We start from the raw sequence: 20000 nt of genomic DNA, 5'->3' as shown, positions 1-20000 counted from the left end.
TCAAGACAGGGATCTTCATCATGGAAGCCCTGAGGGCCAGATTAACTACACAGTTCCTCCCCATGCTGCCCTACTGCCATACCTTCCATCAACACCACACAACCCATACACAGACAGACAGACAGACAGACAGACAGACAGACAGACAGACAGACAGACAGACAGACAGACAGACAGACAGACAGACAGACAGACAGACAGACAGACAGACAGACAGACAGACAGACAGACAGACACACACACACACACACACACATACAAACACACATACACACACTCCCAAACACACACACATACACACACACACCCTCAAGGCCGGTGTGGTGCCAGGGAGAGAATCCAGGTCTGTTGTGTATAGCTCATCAAGCTACACAGTAAAGATGTCTAATTACAGTGAGTCCTGCTTCAAAGGGAAAAGGCCAGTGCCAATACTATTGATAATGCACATGAAATAAGCTGTCGTTGGGAATAGAGCTGGGAAAAGGAAATGTTTCATTTTTATTAGATTTGGTGGGTCTGTAATCATCTTGTTGGGCGTGGAGGATAAGCATAGAAAGCCTGAGCCAGATATATCAGATTAAGTATGGTACTGTAGCTGACTCCTTTGCTTTATATGATGCAGGATATACAGTAAGTATGACCCTATCATAAATACTGTATGTTTGCTGGTTTATAATGATATGATCACTCACAGACTGTATTATTAAAGATATTCACAAGTGAACCAATGAGGATGCTACATCCTGAATCTCAATAGCCAATGAGACCATAATAATCATAATCAACTCATGTTTACACCTGACCCTTGACCTCTGAAATTACCTCTGGCTTCTTGACGCGTCCCTCCTGGAAGGAGCAGGTGCGTGGGTCGTGGGTGCAGTCATGTCTGTATTTACACCAGTGGCACTGGTAGGGGCTTCTCACACATGACAAACACCTGAGAGAGGAGAAGGAGAGAGTAGAAGGAGAGAGGAGTATGAGAGAGGAGAGAGGGGAAGGAGAGAGGAGAAGGAGGAAGTGAGAGGAGGAGAGAGGAGAAGAAGTAGGAGAGAGGAGTAGGAGAGAGGAGTAGGAGAGAGGAGAGGGGAGAAGGAGAGAGGTGAGAAAAGAAGGATGAGGAAAGAAGAGTAGGAGAGAGAGAGAGGAGAAGAAATAGGGGAGAGGAGAGAGGAGTTGGAGAGAGGAGTAGGAGAAGAAGAGAGGAGAAAGGAATAGGAGAGAGGAGACATGAGACAGGAGAGAGGAGAAGGAGAAAGGAGGAGAATAAGGAGAAAGGAGTAGGATAAAGGAGAGAGGAGAGAGTAGAAGGAGAGAGGAGAGAGGAGAAGGAGAGTGAAGAACAGGAGAGAGGAGAAGGAGAGTGAAGAACAGGAGAGAGGAGAAGGAGAGTGAAGAACAGGAGAGAGGAGAAGGAGAGTGAAGAACAGGAGAGAGGAGAGAGAGTGAGGAACAGGAGAGAGGAGAAGGAGAGTGAAGAACAGGAGAGAGGAGAAGGAGAGTGAAGAACAGGAGAGAGGAGAAGGAGAGTGAAGAACAGGAGAGAGGAGAGAGAGTGAGGAACAGGAGAGAGGAGAAGGAGAGTGAGGAACAGGAGAGAGGAGAAGGAGAGTGAAGAACAGGAGAGAGGAGAAGGAGAGTGAAGAACAGGAGAGAGGAGAGAGGAGAGTGAAGAACAGGAGAGAGGAAAAGGAGAGTGAGAACAGGAGAGGAGGAGAGAGGAGAGTGAAGAACAGGAGAGAGGAGAAGGAGAAGAACAGGAGAGAGGAGAGAGAGTGAAGAACAGGAGAGAGGAGAAGGAGAGAGGAGAGAAGAACAGGAGAGAGGAGAAGGAGAGTGAAGAACAGGAGAGAGGAGAAGGAGAGTGAGGAACAGGAGAGAGGAGAGAGAGTGAGGAACAGGAGAGAGGAGAGAGAGTGAGGAACAGGAGAGAGGAGAAGGAGAGGAAGAACAGGAGAGAGGAGAAGGAGAGTGAAGAACAGGAGAGAGGAGAAGGAGAGTGAAGAACAGGAGAGAGGAGAGAGAGAACAGGAGAGAGGAGAAGAACAGGAGAGAGGAGAGAGAGTGAGGAACAGGAGAGAGGAGAAGGAGAGTGAAGAACAGGAGAGAGGAGAAGGAGAGTGAAGAACAGGAGAGAGGAGAAGGAGAGTGAAGAACAGGAGAGAGGAGAAGGAGAGTGAAGAACAGGAGAGAGGAGAAGGAGAGTGAAGAACAGGAGAGAGGAGAAGGAGAGTGAAGAACAGGAGAGAGGAGAAGGAGAGTGAAGAACAGGAGAGAGGAGAAGGAGAGTGAAGAACAGGAGAGAGGAGAGAGAGTAAGGAACAGGAGAGAGGAGAGAGAGTGAGGAATAGGAGAGAGGAGAAGAGAGAGTGAGGAACAGGAGAGAGGAGAAGGAGAACAGGAGAGGAGAGGAGAGAGAAGAACAGAAGGAGAAGGAGAGTGAAGAACAGGAGAGAGGAGAAGGAGAGTGAAGAACAGGAGAGAGGAGAGAGAGTGAGGAACAGGAGAGAGGAGAAGGAGAGTGAAGAACAGGAGAGAGGAGAGAGAGAGAGAGTGAGGAACAGGAGAGAGGAGAGAGAGTGAGGAATAGGAGAGAGGAGAAGGAGAGTGAAGAACAGGAGAGAGGAGAAGGAGAGTGAAGAACAGGAGAGAGGAGAAGGAGAGTGAAGAACAGGAGAGAGGAGAAGGAGAGTGAAGAACAGGAGAGAGGAGAAGGAGAGTGAAGAACAGGAGAGAGGAGAAGGAGAGTGAAGAACAGGAGAGAGGAGAAGGAGAGTGAAGAACAGGAGAGAGGAGAGAGAGTGAGGAACAGGAGAGAGGAGAAGGAGAGTGAAGAACAGGAGAGAGGAGAGAGAGTGAGGAACAGGAGAGAGGAGAGAGAGTGAGGAACAGGAGAGAGGAGAAGGAGAGTGAGGAACAGGAGAGAGGAGAAGGAGAGTGAAGAACAGGAGAGAGGAGAAGGAGAGTGAAGAACAGGAGAGAGGAGAAGGAGAGTGAAGAACAGGAGAGAGGAGAAGGAGAGTGAAGAACAGGAGAGAGGAGAAGGAGAGTGAAGAACAGGAGAGAGGAGAAGGAGAGTGAAGAACAGGAGAGAGGAGAAGGAGAGTGAAGAACAGGAGAGAGGAGAGAGAGTGAGGAACAGGAGAGAGGAGAGAGAGTGAGGAATAGGAGAGAGGAGAGAGATTATGACATTACTTTAATATTCTTTAGTTATGGGTATCAAACATCAATGATATGTTACAGTTTATAATGACATTTTCAACACTTCCTTTAAAAAAAATGTAATAAGCGTGTAACTCTGACTGTAATTGAGACTAGACATGTAGACTTACGACTTGTGGACGCTGCAGTTGTAGAAGACAAAGCTGGTGTTGGCGAAGACCAGGCCTGTCTCCTTGGACTTGAGGTAGAGCTGAACTATCTGGTGATCAGCTGGAGGGAGGGAGGGAGGATACAGAGAAAAACACTATGAGCAGGGTTGGACCACAACAACATATTAGATTACCTGGGATGTATTCACTAGCAAACAAACAGAACCAAACGGAACCAAAAAGAAGCACATGGAACATAACGGGGAGAGACCTATCTGAATTAGTCGTACAGAAACTCTTGTTTTTGTTGTGAAATGTTTTCCGTTGCAAAACGTTTTTTAACTGTTTGCAAAGGTGTGCACTAATGATTACACCCCAGAGCACCTCAACCAATGGGAGGGGCTGACTGATTTTATGTCTATATCTACTATATCAGAGATGTACTGACTCTAGGATCTCTAGTCTGAATTATATATCTACTATATCCGAGATGTACTGACCAGGATCTCTAGTCTGAATTATATATCTGCTATATCAGAGATGTACTGACTCTAGGATCTCTAGTCTGAATTATATATCTACTATATCAGAGATGTACTGACCAGTATCTCTAGTCTGAATTATATATCTACTATATCAGAGATGTACTGACTCTAGGATCTCTAGTCTGAATTATATATCTACTATATCAGAGATGTACTGACTCTAGGATCTCTAGTCTGAATTATATATCTACTATATCCAAGATGTACTGACCAGTATCTCTAGTCTGAATTATATATCTGCTATATCAGAGATGTACTGACTCTAGGATCTCTAGTCTGAATTATATATCTACTATATCAGAGATGTACTGACCAGTATCTCTAGTCTGAATTATATATCTACTATATCAGAGATGTACTGACTCTAGGATCTCTAGTCTGAATTATATATCTACTATATCAGAGATGTATGTAGTCTGAATTATATATCTCTATATCAGGATGTACTCTAGTCTGAATTATATATCTACTATATCAGAGATGTACTGACCAGTATCTCTAGTCTGAATTATATATCTACTATATCAGAGATGTACTGACTCTAGGATCTCTAGTCTGAATTATATATCTACTATATCAGAGATGTACTAACTCTTGGATCTCTAGTCTGAATTATATATCTACTATATCAGAGATATACTGACTCTAGGATCTCTAGGTTAATGGAGGGGTCTACAGAGACAGTCTGTCTGCTCCTGTCCTTCTGTCTGGTTTCCTAATGAAGGACTGTGTGTTAATGGAGGGGTCTACATAGACAGTCTGTCTGCTCCTGTCCTTCTGTCTGGTTTCCTAATGAAGGACTGTGTGTTAATGGAGGTGTCTACAGAGACAGTCTGTCTGCTCCTGTCCTTCTGTCTGGTTTCCTAATGAAGGACTGTGTGTTAATGGAGGGGTCTACAGAGACAGTCTGTCTGCTCCTGTCCTTCTGTCTGGTTTCCTAATGAAGGACTGTGTGTTAATGGAGGTGTCTACAGAGACAGTCTGTCTGCTCCTGTCCTTCTGTCTGGTTTGCTAATGAAGGACTGACTCCATGTTTAATTCAACAGGCCGACATAGACATCTCCTCCTCCCCCAAAGACAGGAAGAGAAAATTGTCATCTCCCTCCCTCTCTCTGTCACTCTTGTCTTCTTTTACCCTTCTTCGCTGCCTCTCTCTGTCGCTCCGGTCTTCGTCTCCGTTCCCTCTCTCTTCTCTCTGTCACTCCCGCTCTCTCTCTTTCCCTCTTTCCCTTTGTGTTGCTCCTGTCTTCCTATCCCTCCTCTCTCTCTCCCCTCTCTCTCTCTTGCTCGCTCTCTCTCTAACAAAAGGGGTGAATCGTTCATCAATCACGGTAAAGTGTGGCTGACAATGAATCTGTCCTAATTAGAGCACCTAAATGTTACCTTGATGCCTGCTAGGCTGCTATCACTAGCTCACTACCCCCTCCCTGCAGGGCCCCTCGGCCTCTCTCTCTCTGACACTGCCTGAACAAGATGGCTGCCTAATGAGGCACTCCATCCCTATCCATTAGTGTGGTGTTTCCTAAAGGACAAAATACACAGACGTGTGTGTGTGTGTGTGTGTGTGTGTGTGCGTGCATGCGTGCGTGTGTAAGAAGTGGTGTGGTAATTAGTAACCTTGCCTGAAGACTTGTGTCAGCTCATCGACCTAACGCCTTTAGCTCAGCAGCCTAACACAGTCTTGCTCCATGCAGCCAAGTCAGGTTTAATCTCAGACAGTCACATACATGGTAACATGTTACTGCGGCATCAACAGCTTTACATGATGTTCATTTGGCATAACACTGAACACATGTTCCTAATTCCCTTTACTCTATCAGTTATACATCTGTGCATAGGTTGTGTGTGTGTGTGTGTGTGTATGTATGTGTGTGTGTGCAACATGATGTGTGTGTATGTCAGTGTGTGTGAAGGGTTAGGTAAAGGTATTGTGTATAAGTAGGTGAGTGGGCGTGTCTGTTTCGTGTGTGTGTGTGTGTGTGTGTGTAATTGAGTCCAGGTTTGGTGTGAAGGTGTAATAGCCCATGTACACTGTAAGTGCCCCCCGTACTGTAAGTGTGTCCCCCTCTGTACTGTAAGCAGGGGTTTAGTGTGTGTTAGGCCTCAGTGGGTCCCTCAGCCCTGTAATTTCATGGTGGCCTGCTTGCCCCGCTCCCAATACTTATAGGTGTTATTATTCATGCCATGCTGTACACAATCCCACCGTTGGGCTCTCACCCACCCGAGGCCACTGCCAAAAAGCCAGTCATCTGCTAATTTAGCTAGTGTATGGTTATCCTAGATTGAGTCCCAAATGGCACCCTATTCCCTATGTAGTGCAATACTTTTGACCAGGATCTGGCCAAAAGCACTACATAGAGAAACGGGTGGCATTTGGGACGCAGACTCAACATCAACAATAACAATGAAAGTGTCCATGTGAATGGCCTTTCTCTCTCTTCTAAGGCCTTTAGTCCTTCCCACCTTTACATTAGGCCAGCAGCTTTCTCTCCAGCTCCTGTTCATTCACTATGAAGACTGATGTAGAGAAAACTATTTCAAAGACATTCGCTAAATGCGGTAAACAAATAAACATCTGCAGAGTATTTGTAGGAGGAACAATTCAGGGGGTTTTCTTCCTCTTTTCTCTTTAGCAGGATTAGCGTTGTGCCAACATGAACCAACAGCTAGCGTTAGTGCTCCATTACTACTTTTGAGGAGGCGTTAGCGTAGCCAACGTGAAGCAGCAGCTAGCGTTAGTGCTCCATTACTACTTTTGAGGAGGCGTTAGCGTAGCCAACATGAACCAGCAGCTAGCGTTAGTGCTCCATTACTACTTTTGAGGAGGTGTTAGCGTAGCCAACGTGAAGCAGCAGCTAGCGTTAGTGCTCCATTACTACTTTTGAGGAGGTGTTAGCGTAGCCAACGTGAAGCAGCAGCTAGCGTTAGTGCTCCATTACTACTTTTGAGGAGGCGTTAGCATAGCCAACGTGAAGCAGCAGCTAGCGTTAGCACTCCCTGCTTCTTTTGAGGCGCGGCAGCGTCTTCATTATCTCCACATGGAGACGTCTGGGTATTATGAAAGATTACCAGTCCTCCAGACAGCTGCCCAGATGTGTGCACTTTTCAATTATACCTGGGTTAACCAACCACGTCGAGGAGGAGAGAAGCGAGGGATGAGAGAGGGACAAGAAAGCTTAGCTCGGAGAATGAATGCTGTCAAAAGTGTTTTTTGGCAGCGGGATTCATTTTTAACCGCTCCTCCCCTTCACTTTGCCTTCGAAATGAGTCCCGGAGAGGTGGAGTGATCTGCCCGCGCTCAGGGCTGTTGGGGTCCCACATGTCTCTGTCAGCATACCTCCTCGGTGAGAGAGTAAATGAATAAACGCTCTCTAATGACAGTTGATTGGGTGACTAAACACGTTCTAGGGCGCTGCTCCGAGGGTTCCGGGCTACGATGGGTAACAGGGAACGTAAGCCCTCGTAACCCCAGACCACACCAAGACCCAAATGAGACGCAAATCATTTCCCACATTTAGCAGGTCCCTGGCTTAATGAGTTAGTGTTTTGGCTTCATACTTAAACTAGTTAGTGTTTTGGCTTCATCAGTAACAGCTCCATAAGCGTCAATACACTCATGTAAACCACGTAAAAAAATAAAAAATAATAACATACTCAAAAGCAAAACCGAGCTCTTTGATTGGTCTGTAATCAGTCAGGTATCTTATGCTACAGACCTTTGTCTACGATAATGCGAGGCACCTCCTTCTCGGCAGGCGAGCTGCACCTGATGCGGTTCCCCTCCACCAGACCGTCCATCTCAGCCAGGTCCTCAAAGGTACAGTTGACCCCTGCAGACAACTCTGGGACGTTATGGGCCTCCAGGATCAGCTGTGGAGAGAAGACAGAGGGGGTTACATATGGCATCAGGGGAGAAGAGCGGAGTAGAGGGAGGGGGTGGAACGGTCCTGTGTGGCTCAGTCAGTAGAGCATGGCGCTTTCAACGTCAGGGATGTGGGTTTGATTCCCACGGGGGATCAGTAGGAAAATATATGCACTCACTACTGGAAGTATCTCTGGATAAGGGCGTCTGCTAAATGACTCAAATGGCGTGAGAATTGGGAGATATTCCATTAGTAGACTTGGGAGATATTCCATTAGTAGAATTGGGAGATATTCCATTAGTAGAATTGGGAGATATTCCATTAGTAGAATTGGGAGATATTCCATTAGTAGAATTGGGAGATATTCCATTAGTAGACTTGGGAGATATTCCATTAGTAGAATTGGGAGATATTCCATTAGTAGAATTGGGAGATATTCCATTAGTAGAATTGGGAGATTAGAGCACTACTGTTGATCAGGTGGCCCATATGGCTTGGTTCAAAAGCAGTGCACTATATAGGAAAAAGGCTGGCATTTGGGACTCAGCCTATATTAGCATATCGCAACAGAAAAATCAACATGACAGGATGTCTTCAGAGAGGCAGGAAGTCTTTCCTGTCCAGAGGACCATCTACGGCTCTCGCTGACTCACCCATCCATCAACTCATTCTGACATGAATACCTTTTCAATGGACATGAGAGAGAGAGTGAAGGAGAGGGAGAGAGAGTGAAAGAGAGAAAGTGAAGGAGAGGGAGAGAGAGTGAAGGAGAGAGAGGGAAGGAGAGGGAGAAAGAGTGAAAGAGAGAAAGTGAAAGTGAAGGAGAGGGAGAGAGAGTGAAGGATAGAGTGAAGGAGAGGAAGAGAAAGAGTGAAGGAGAGGGAGAGAGAGTGAATGAGATAGAGAGTGATAGAGAGAGAGAGTGAAGGAGAGGGAGAGAGAGTGAAAGAGAGAAAGTGAAGGAGAGTGAGAGAGAGTGAAGGAGAGAGAGAGAGTGAAGGGGAGAGAGAGTGAAAGAGAGAACGTGAAGGAGAGGGAGAGCGAGTGAAGGAGAGGTAGAGAGAGAGTGAAAGAGAGAACGTGAAGAAGAGAGAGAGTGGAGGAGAGGGAGAGAGAGTGAAGGAGAGGGAGAGAGAGTGAAGGAGAGGGAGAGAGAGTGAAGGAGAGGGAGAGAGATAGAAACAAAAAGACAAGGAGAGAAGAAGACAGCAGGACATGTTTGTTGAGCATCAGCTCTGTGTTTTACAAAGGCTGCTGGCGATTCTTTGACTGTTTGTCATCTGGTGAACAGTTGGAGGCCAATGCCCTCCTTGCTCTGTCCCCCTGGGCTACCCACCATGCCCTGCGGCAGGCCGCGCCAATTTCACATCCCACATCTACGAGTACATGTCCCTGAGAGAGAGGGAGGGAGGGGGAAGGAGGGAGGGAGGGGAGGAGCTAGGTGGAAAGGGAGAGGAGGAAGGTGAGAGGAAATGAGGTATTGGGGGGGGGCAGAAATGAAGGGAAGAAAGAGGCGGGATGAGAAAAGGAAGAAGAGAAAGAAAGAAACAGTGAAACAAATATGCAAGCAGGCAGGAGGGAGGGAGGGAATGAGGAAGAGAAGGATGTAGATTCCTGTTGTTGATAGTGCTGAGTAAACTGCTCTCCTCTCTAAAGAGCAGAGGATGAGTGGGGGGGGGACTTGACAGACTTGACGAGTAGAAAAATAGTCCTTGAACAAGTGAGAAAGGGGGAGAAAAATATGAATGGGGTCAAGACCAAAATATAAATATTGAGGTGGCAAATAGAGGAGGCCTTGCATCCATTCTGCTGTTGGCCGCAGCACATTTATAATACGGCACCAGAGAAGCTCCTGTACGGTGTGAGAAGGGCTGACCTGCACTGTTTTTATATTGCTGTTTAGTGTTTAATGAAAAGTCTAAGGCTGTCGCTGGGCACCGTACAGATACAGGAGCTTCCCTATTACTGTAGAGGAGCCACACTCAGCCAGGTCGGAGACACAGCCCTCTTCCCACTTCATTTCTTTTTCCTTTTAAGGAGCAATGTGGCGCAAGTTTTCTTCAATTACATTTGGAGCAGTCGCGGCCCTAACCCGAGCCGCCCGGGCCTAAACATGGAGTAGGAAAATAAGCTGTGTTCCGTGTCAATTGAATCACACACACACATGGAGAGAAATAGGTTCTCGCGTCTCTCCTTAATAATACACTGCGTCTCGCGTGGAGGATATGATGTGATAGATTGTATTGGCTTGGGTTGTCATAGTGACATAAAGAGGAGGATGTTGATCTGGGGGTGGTTCATTTAGATGCATACTGTACATGCCTCCTGGATTTGTATGACATGTGGGAGATCATGACAGCTGAATATATGATGCATTATACTGTAATAACACATGGTATGACACGTCGTATGCCTGTCATTCACTGAGAACAGAGTGTGAGATTCCATATGCCTTTTGGAATCCTACTACAATGTGTGAATACATCTATTGTCACAAGCTGTGAGCATATTTGAATTCTCATTGTAGTGAGAGACAAGCAGCCTGGTGACAAGTCATTATCTTCTCTTCTCTGTCTGGAGGCATGTGAATACAGACCTACAGCAATATACTTATAATAACACTAACAGTAGAGTCCAGACCTCCTCTGTGAAGCTATTAGAATTGTATTTTATCTCAACAGGGAGCGATCTGGTCAGTTTACTAGCACCTGCTCTAGGAAGTCTTTCTAGAACGGCTGTTATATCTACAGACAACAGCCCCAGAGACACTCCAAAACAAACGCAAGGGGAAAAGCTAATGGGAAAATAAAGAAGAAAAGCACATCAATGCTTTTACGAGAGAGAAACTCCTCTGTAGAGGGCTCCAGCTTATCTTTTTAAACTAATATTTAATAACTAAAAGGTCAAGGACTGGCCCTGCCTGCCCGCCCAGTCTCACCAATCAATTGGATGGGAGATCTGTTGCGTAGAGAAAGGTTAAACACTCTCAGAACGCCAAGGCAGTGGGTGTGTGTGTGTGTGTGTGTGTGTGTGTGTGTGTGTATTCACACACACTCTCGCTCTCCATGATTATTATTATTATTACACCCATGGAGCTGAATGTTCAGACAGTACCCTGAGAGTAGTATCTGTACATGACCTTACCCTTCCTGATTTACGTTTATATACTTGGCCAGCAGAGATTAAAAGCAATCTCATATCCCCATTACGTATAAAATGGGGTTGAAATGACACCGTAGATCGTTGGTATTCAAAGTTGGGGGGGACTGCAGTGGGGTCGTCAAAATAAAATAAAAATTTTTTTGGGGTGTGGGGGGGTCTAAAATGAACAGCACAGATTATTGAGATCATTTGAAAAATTCAATTTGATTGAGGGAATGTATTTATTGGTTGTTTATTTGAACAAGACATGAAATTGAATTGAAGTTACTTGTGGGTGTAAAAATCTAATTGAAGGTTGTGTCATTATTTTGGGGGTCATGATAAATTATCATAAAAATAATGGGGTCCCCAGAAATTCCGACGGATAAAATGGGGTCCCAGCTGAAAAAGTCTGAATACCACATAGATGGACAGGTGGATGCAGTGTGTTGCATTTACTGGTGTACAGTCTAGTCCTACAGGACACACATATCCAGCCAATCATTTACTGGTGTCCTGTTCTACAGTCTAGTCCTACAGGACACACATATCCAGCCAATCATTTACTGGTGTCCTGTTCTACAGTCTAGTCCTACAGGACACACATATCCAGCCAATCATTTACTGGTGTCCTGTTCTACAGTCTAGTCCTACAGGACACACATATCCAGCCAATCATTTACTGGTGTCCTGTTCTCAATCTATCCTACAGGACACACATATCCAGCCAATCATTTACTGGTGTCCTGTTCTACAGTCTAGTCCTACAGGACACACATATCCAGCCAATCATTTACTGGTGTCCTGTTCTACAGTCTAGTCCTACAGGACACACATATCCAGCCAATCATTTACTGGTGTCCTGTTCTACAGTCTAGTCCTACAGGACACACATATCCAGCCAATCATTTACTGGTGTCCTGTTCTACAGTCTAGTCCTACAGGACACACATATCCAGCCAATCATTTACTGGTGTCCTGTTCTACAGTCTAGTCCTACAGGACACACATATCCAGCCAATCATTTACTGGTGTCCTGTTCTCTAGTCAGGACACACATATCCAGCCAATCATTTACTGGTGTCCTGTTCTACAGTCTAGACAGGACACATATCCAGCCAATCATTTACTGGTGTCCTGTTCTACAGTCTAGTCCTACAGGACACACATATCCAGCCAATCATTTACTGGTGTCCTGTTCAATCATTTACTGGTGTCCTGTTCTACAGTCTAGTCCTACAGGACACACATATCCAGCCAATCATTTACTGGTGTCCTGTTCTACAGTCTAGTCCTACAGGACACACATATCCAGCCAATCATTTACTGGTGTCCTGTTCTACAGTCTAGTCCTACAGGACACACATATCCAGCCAATCATTTACTGGTGTCCTGTTCTACAGTCTAGTCCTACAGGACACACATATCCAGCCAATCATTTACTGGTGTCCTGTTCTACAGTCTAGTCCTACAGGACACACATATCCAGCCAATCATTTACTGGTGTCCTGTTCTACAGTCTAGTCCTACAGGACACACATATCCAGCCAATCATTTACTGGTGTCCTGTTCTACAGTCTAGTCCTACAGGACACACATATCCAGCCAATCATTTACTGGTGTCCTGTTCTACAGTCTAGTCCTACAGGACACACATATCCAGCCAATCATTTACTGGTGTCCTGTTCTACAGTCTAGTATCCAGCCAATCATTTACTGGTGTCCTGTTCTACAGTCTAGTCCTACAGGACACACATATCCAGCCAATCATTTACTGGTGTCCTGTTCTACAGTCTAGTCCTACAGGACACACATATCCAGCCAATCATTTACTGGTGTCCTGTTCTACAGTTCTACAGGACACACATATCCAGCCAATCATTTACTGGTGTCCTGTTCTACAGTCTAGTCCTACAGGACACATATCCAGCCAATCATTTACTGGTGTCCTGTTCTACAGTCTAGTCCTACAGGACACACATATCCAGCCAATCATTTACTGGTGTCCTGTTCTACAGTCTAGTCCTACAGGACACACATATCCAGCCAATCATTTACTGGTGTCCTGTTCTACAGTCTAGTCCTACAGGACACACATATCCAGCCAATCATTTACTGGTGTCCTGTTCTACAGTCTAGTCCTACAGGACACACATATCCAGCCAATCATTTACTGGTGTCCTGTTCTACAGTCTAGTCCTACAGGACACACATATCCAGCCAATCATTTACTGGTGTCCTGTTCTACAGTCTAGTCCTACAGGACACACATATCCAGCCAATCATTTACTGGTGTCCTGTTCTACAGTCTAGTCCTACAGGACACACATATCCAGCCAATCATTTACTGGTGTCCTGTTCTACAGTCTAGTCCTACAGGACACACATATCCAGCCAATCATTTACTGGTGTCCTGTTCTACAGTCTAGTCCTACAGGACACACATATCCAGCCAATCATTTACTGGTGTCCTGTTCTACAGTCTAGTCCTACAGGACACACATATCCAGCCAATCATTTACTGGTGTCCTGTTCTACAGTCTAGTCCTACAGGACACACATATCCAGCCAATCATTTACTGGTGTCCTGTTCTACAGTCTAGTCCTACAGGACACACATATCCAGCCAATCATTTACTGGTGTCCTGTTCTACAGTCTAGTCCTACAGGACACACATATCCAGCCAATCATTTACTGGTGTCCTGTTCTACAGTCTAGTCCTACAGGACACACATATCCAGCCAATCATTTACTGGTGTCCTGTTCTACAGTCTAGTCCTACAGGACACACATATCCAGCCAATCATTTACTGGTGTCCTGTTCTACAGTCTAGTCCTACAGGACACACATATCCAGCCAATCATTTACTGGTGTCCTGTTCTACAGTCTAGTCCTACAGGACACACATATCCAGCCAATCATTTACTGGTGTCCTGTTCTATTTACTGGGTGTCCTGTTCTACAGTCTAGTCCTACAGGACACACATATCCAGCCAATCATTTACTGGTGTCCTGTTCTACAGTCTAGTCCTACAGGACACACATATCCAGCCAATCATTTACTGGTGTCCTGTTCTCTACAGGACACACATCTAGTCATTTACCTGTTCTACAGGACACACATATCCAGCCAATCATTTACTGGTGTCCTGTTCTACAGTCTAGTCCTACAGGACACACATATCCAGCCAATCATTTACTGGTGTCCTGTTCTACAGTCTAGTCCTACAGGACACACATATCCAGCCAATCATTTACTGGTGTCCTGTTCTACAGTCTAGTCCTACAGGACACACATATCCAGCCAATCATTTACTGGTGTCCTGCTACAGTCTAGTCCTACAGGACACACATATCCAGCCAATCATTTACTGGTGTCCTGTTCTACAGTCTAGTCCTACAGGACACACATATCCAGCCAATCATTTACTGGTGTCCTGTTCTACAGTCTAGTCCTACAGGACACACATATCCAGCCAATCATTTACTGGTGTCCTGTTCTACAGTCTAGTCCTGTTCTACAGGACACACATATCCAGCCAATCATTTACTGGTGTCCTGTTCTACAGTCTAGTCCTACAGGACACACATATCCAGCCAATCATTTACTGGTGTCCTGTTCTACAGTCTAGTCCTACAGGACACACATATCCAGCCAATCATTTACTGGTGTCCTGTTCTACAGTCTAGTCCTACAGGACACACATATCCAGCCAATCATTTACTGGTGTCCTGTTCTACAGTCTAGTCCTACAGGACACACATATCCAGCCAATCATTTACTGGTGTCCTGTTCTCATTTACTGGTGTCCTGTTCTACAGTCTAGTCCTACAGGACACACATATCCAGCCAATCATTTACTGGTGTCCTGTTCTACAGTCTAGTCCTACAGGACACACATATCCAGCCAATCATTTACTGGTGTCCTGTTCTACAGTCTAGTCCTACAGGACACACATATCCAGCCAAGCACATGAAAATGGAATTTAGTTCCAAGCATGAACATAGCTAAAGAGACCTGGTGGACATTATTCTGCCGTCACCAGTGTCTGCCGTCTGGTGTCTGCTGTCTGTTATTCTGCCGTCTCCCCTATCCGCCAAAAACACCAGTCCACTTCTTATTCACCATTAACCGTTGGTGGTGTGATTCTACAGAGAGGGTGTGGCTAGTGTCCTGGGGAGTGTTTGTGTACTGTAATCTGATTGGCGCCTGGTGGGTGGCGAAAGGATTACACAGGGAGAAAGAGGGAAAGGCTGCGGCCTGCTTTGATGGGTTTACTGACACGACACAACACAGGTGGAGAGAGGAGAGAGTACACACACACACACGCACACACAGCGTCCCTCAAAGGAGCTGCCCAGATCAGCAAGACTCATACAGTCATACAGTGACCTTAGACAGCAGAGGTGTTAAGACATCAGACTGACCAGTAGATACCTCTAGTGTGGAGGGAGAGGTGTTAAGACAGCAGACTGACCAGTAGACACCTCTAGTGTGGAGGGAGAGGTGTTAAGACAGCAGACTGACCAGTAGACACCTCTAGTGTGGAGGGAGAGGTGTTAAGACAGCAGACTGACCAGTAGACACCTCTAGTGTGGAGGGAGAGGTGTTAAGACAGCAGACTGACCAGTAGACACCTCTAGTGTGGAGGAAGAGGTTTTCAGTAGCCTCGTACGAACCATCCTGATCTCGCGAGCTTCCATTCTGTTCCAGTGAAGCCAGACCAGGATGGTTCGTACGAGGCCAGGTTTTTAGTGCCAGCAAAACAGCATCACCCCAGTGATTCCATGAACAAACCAGAGCAGCAGCTACACAGCGTCTATATAACCCCCAGTATCACTGATCATTACGCAGAAGTCTGTGGAAGCCTGGAAGCCAACGATAATAACGTGTTGTCTAGATAGACAGAGACAGAACACAGCTGCAATATACAGATGATTAGATGATGGTTAGGTGGCATGAGGTAATGCTAGGGGAAACCCTGGCCTTGATGGACAGATCTGTAAGGACCTGTGACATGTGAGGGGATAATTACGTTATGGCCATTGGCTAAAGATGATTCCCCAGGCTTAACCGTGTTAGTGAGGCACAACATCAATACCTTCAACTATGACATGGTTCATTGGACCACTAAAATGGTTGGGCGTCTCCTGTTTTTTTCCTAATCTGATTTTTCCGATGTGACTGCTCATTCAGTCATCGGATGCAATACCAGATGATGGTATATTGTATACTGATATGGTTTCTGGTCGCCATAGTAACTGTAAGCCTACTAAAATGCAATAATATCGGTCATTGTGCCAGACACTTCTTTTTCATTTTAGACTGGTCAGGTTCAGTGGGGCATGAAATGAGAGAAAACATTTCCAAACGGAGGAGGCGCTATCTGAAGATGTCCAATAAGAATGGCAATATTACATTTTTCCGTCTCAAAAGGTTTTCTGTTTTCGTGCCTATTGGACAGGACCCAGGAGGAAGCAGTGTTTTGAACACACTTTGACCGTGCGAAGTGGTCACCACTCACCGTGACGCTGAACTGGGACACGGAGATGTTGCTGGGGTGGACGCTGAGGCGGACGCACTGCTTGATGTCCCAGGCGAACCTCCGGGGCTCGGCCGAGCGCTCGCAGTTCTCCTTCCTGGTGCACCTGTGGGAACACAAAGTAACAGAGGGGGGAGGTTATTCATCGTAACACCCGTCGCAGCCTTCAGTCAACCCCATTGGAGCCTCGTTCACATGGCTTGTCCCACCTGCTGAGCGCCTGGGAAACCAGAAGAATGTTAGTTACCTGTGTGAAAGAAGTGGAAATACCTGGGGTGATATTAATACGGAGACATTCATCATATTTCTACCAGAGCTTTATCCACAGATACTGGCCATTCACTGTGACTGGACAACCCTAAAACAATGGCCGCCTCTATTTGTGGAAGTGGAGCTGCTCTGTTGGGAGAAGGGGGACAGGCTCTGTCTTTGTGAGGCCATCTTAATGAGGGCCATTCATGGGCAGTGCCAAGTGCAGGTGGGGGGCGGGGATGGATTACCCCCCTCTTAATCCAGGGCCAGGTGGTCTAATCCATTCCCATTATATTATGTGGGTTGGTAAACAGACCTAAATCCCTCTTTCTCTCTGCTTTTGTCCCTGGGAGAATTGTGTAGTTCACGTTTCCACACACTAGTATCTGTTGACAGTGGGCTGCTGCTGCTGGTTTACATTCCCAAAGCCACACCATTACTAAGAACATCTAAACGGCTGTATTATTTCAGCAGCAGGTATAGGGAACGCCTCTAACTCCCATGAGACAATCACATAGATATTCACACAGAGAGGCTGGGAACATTGGCAAACCTGGGTAAAGAGTACAGACACCTGGGTAAAGTAGAAAGTAAAGAAAGTATGGATATACTCTCACGAAACTTTATATCAACTACCAAAAGACCATTGTACTGTACCTACCACTCCGCGGCCCGACGCTCCACTATAACCCCTAACCTCCTCCTCCATTAAATCCCCGTAAAACCTATTCAGTTTAATCCTCGTTGATTTAAACAAAGTTCTCAAGCAATTAACAGCAAATCCCACAGAGAGCCAAAGTCCTCAGAGAGAATGATAGAAGGGACTTCTGGGAGGCTGGGTGACGGCTGAGATACAGTAATACCTTCCGCAGTAGAAGCTTTTCATAGGGGGGATGAGATGTGTCTGCATTGTGAAGTTTTAAGCGACCTAGCGTGGAGAAAAGAAGCCGGTAGACAGAATGGAAGAAGAAGTAATCTGCTTCGGAGTGAAAGAAGAGAGAGAGAAGAGAGAACAGAAGAGAGGAGATTTAGGGAAGGCAACAATCATTCAGAGGCTTTTCAATAGTCTTTTTCTCAGCTCCTCCGCTAAGCAGGTCTGAGAAGGCTTTAACCAGAGAGCTTCCCTTTGTGTTGTGCATCAGGCCTCCTGTTCCCCATTGTACTGCTGATTTAATAAACCCCACAGTACACAAAACCCCAGAGAGAATACAGTTATACACTCCTACACACACACCTGAGTGCCTGTACCTGCATGGGTGTTGTATGTATTTGATTCAGTACTGATGTGTTTGGAGTGGGTATGTTGGCTACGGGTTGGTTCTCGCCACCAGTGTCTACGTGTGTCTATGCGTGAGCGTGCGTGTGTGTGTTAGTTACACCAAATGATGCAGAGAGAAGAAGATGAGTGAGACAGAGAGGTAAATAAGGGTACCATGCAGAGCGATGTAGGGGGAGGGAACCAATCCTGTGGCCTGGTGGCTCAGAGAACTTCTTCAGGAGAGAAATCTCTATTTCATGCTGTTAACTCACCTGCCAGAAGCCTTTTCTAAAACATCACACGTGTCAAATCTAACAACTTCTCTCTCTTCCTTCTCCTTCTTTCCTTCAGTTTGTGATTAGAGGGAACCTGAATGAATAATGTGATATCCCCCCCGAAACCACCCGGTAATGGTACGGTCCGACCACAGAGGGCACTTTGGCTAGCGGTGCAGTCACAATCAATAGAGGGGGTTCTCAGGGTTGCCATTTTAGGGTCTGGAAGCTATGGGGTAGCATGTGTCTGTGAAATTTGACATGGATCCCTTTGACACTTGTGGGATAGTGCACTTTAATTTAATAGGGCACTGCTTTTAGGAGTCATAAACAAGGGCGCTCGTAATGCCCTGAGGGCGTTTCATGACATCATCTCTGTGGGACTCGCAGGCCGTCTGTAAATGACAGGGCCTGTAGAGACGCTGACAGTGGCAGGACAGACTGTAGAGATCTACTTTGATGTCTTCACAATGACATGTTCATAACTCTGCCTGAAAACACAGGAAACATTTGTCAATGTGCTGAAGAGAGAGAGAGAGAGAGAGAGAGAGAGAGAGAGAGATACAGAGAGAGAGAGAGAGAGAGAGAGACAGAGACAGAGATACACAGAGAGAGAGAGAGAGAGAGAGAGACAGAGAGAGAGACAGAGAGAGAGACAGAGAGAGACAGAGAGAGAGAGAGAGAGAGAGAGAGAGAGAGACAGAGAGAGAGAGACAGAGAGAGACAGAGAGAGAGAGAGAGAGAGAGAGAGAGAGACAGAGAGAGAGACAGAGAGAGACAGAGAGAGAGAGACAGAGAGAGACAGAGAGAGAGAGAGAGACAGAGACAGAGATACACAGAGAGAGAGAGAGAGAGAGAGAGAGACAGAGAGAGAGACAGAGAGAGAGAGAGACAGAGACAGAGAGAGAGACAGAGAGAGAGAGAGAGAGAGAGAGAGAGAGAGAGAGACAGAGAGAGACAGAGAGAGAGACCAAAAACATAGAGACCCGGAAAACCTGAGTCTACGCCTTCACTATGGTGAATCACTAAAACAATACAGAAATACACTACGGAAAAAGAAGGAACAGCATGTCAGAAATCAGCTCAATGCAATTGAAGAATCCATAGACTCTAACCACTTCTGGGAAAATTGGAAAACACTAAACAAACAACAACACGAAGAATTATCTATCCAAAATGGAGATGTATGGGTAAACCACTTCTCCAATCTCTTTGGCTCTATAACAAAGAATAAAGAGCAAAAACATATACATGATCAAATACAGATCTTAGAATCAACTATTAAAGACTACCAGAACCCACTGGATTCTCCAATTACCTTGAACGAGTTACAGGACAAAATAAAAACCCTCCAACCCAAAAAGGCCTGTGGTGTTGATGGTATCCTCAATGAAATGATCAAATATACAGACAACAAATTCCAATTGGCTATACTAAAACTCTTTAACATCATACTTAGCTCTGGCATCTTCCCCAATATTTGGAACCAAGGACTGATCACCCCAATCCACAAAAGTGGAGACAAATTTGACCCCAATAACTACCGTGGAATATGTGTCAACAGTAACCTTGGGAAAATCCTCTGCATTATTATTAACAGCAGACTCGTACATTTCCTCAATGAAAACAATGTACTGAGCAAATGTCAAATTGGCTTTTTACCAAATTACCGTACAACAGACCATGTATTCACCCTGCACACCTAATTGACAATCAAACAAACCAAAACAAAGGCAAAGTCTTCTCATGCTTTGTTGATTTCAAAAAAAAGCCTTCGACTCAATCTGGCATGAGGGTCTGCTATACAAACTG

General features: G+C 45.7%; 1 protein-coding gene across 1 annotated transcript in view; it reads right to left on the bottom strand.

Moving 5' to 3' along the window:
* Nucleotides 1-16541, bottom strand: part of LOC112239647 (plexin-A4) — a gene marked incomplete at its 5' end in the record, with an annotated part of 40844 nt that extends 24303 nt beyond the window's left edge. Inside the window, 4 exons of the mRNA XM_042313526.1 lie at nt 823-937; nt 3330-3429; nt 7570-7723; nt 16386-16541. Of these exons, the coding sequence (XP_042169460.1) occupies nt 823-937; nt 3330-3429; nt 7570-7723; nt 16386-16541 (525 nt within the window). The remainder of the gene's footprint in view (nt 1-822; nt 938-3329; nt 3430-7569; nt 7724-16385) is intronic.
* Between the last annotated feature and the right edge of the window lie 3459 nt (nt 16542-20000).

The sequence above is a fragment of the Oncorhynchus tshawytscha genome, unplaced genomic scaffold (assembly GCF_018296145.1).
Source record: "Oncorhynchus tshawytscha isolate Ot180627B unplaced genomic scaffold, Otsh_v2.0 Un_contig_12434_pilon_pilon, whole genome shotgun sequence".
NCBI lineage: Eukaryota > Metazoa > Chordata > Actinopteri > Salmoniformes > Salmonidae > Oncorhynchus > Oncorhynchus tshawytscha.
The sequence above is the reverse complement of the archived record's forward strand: the minus strand, read 5'-3'. Positions and strand labels throughout refer to the sequence as shown.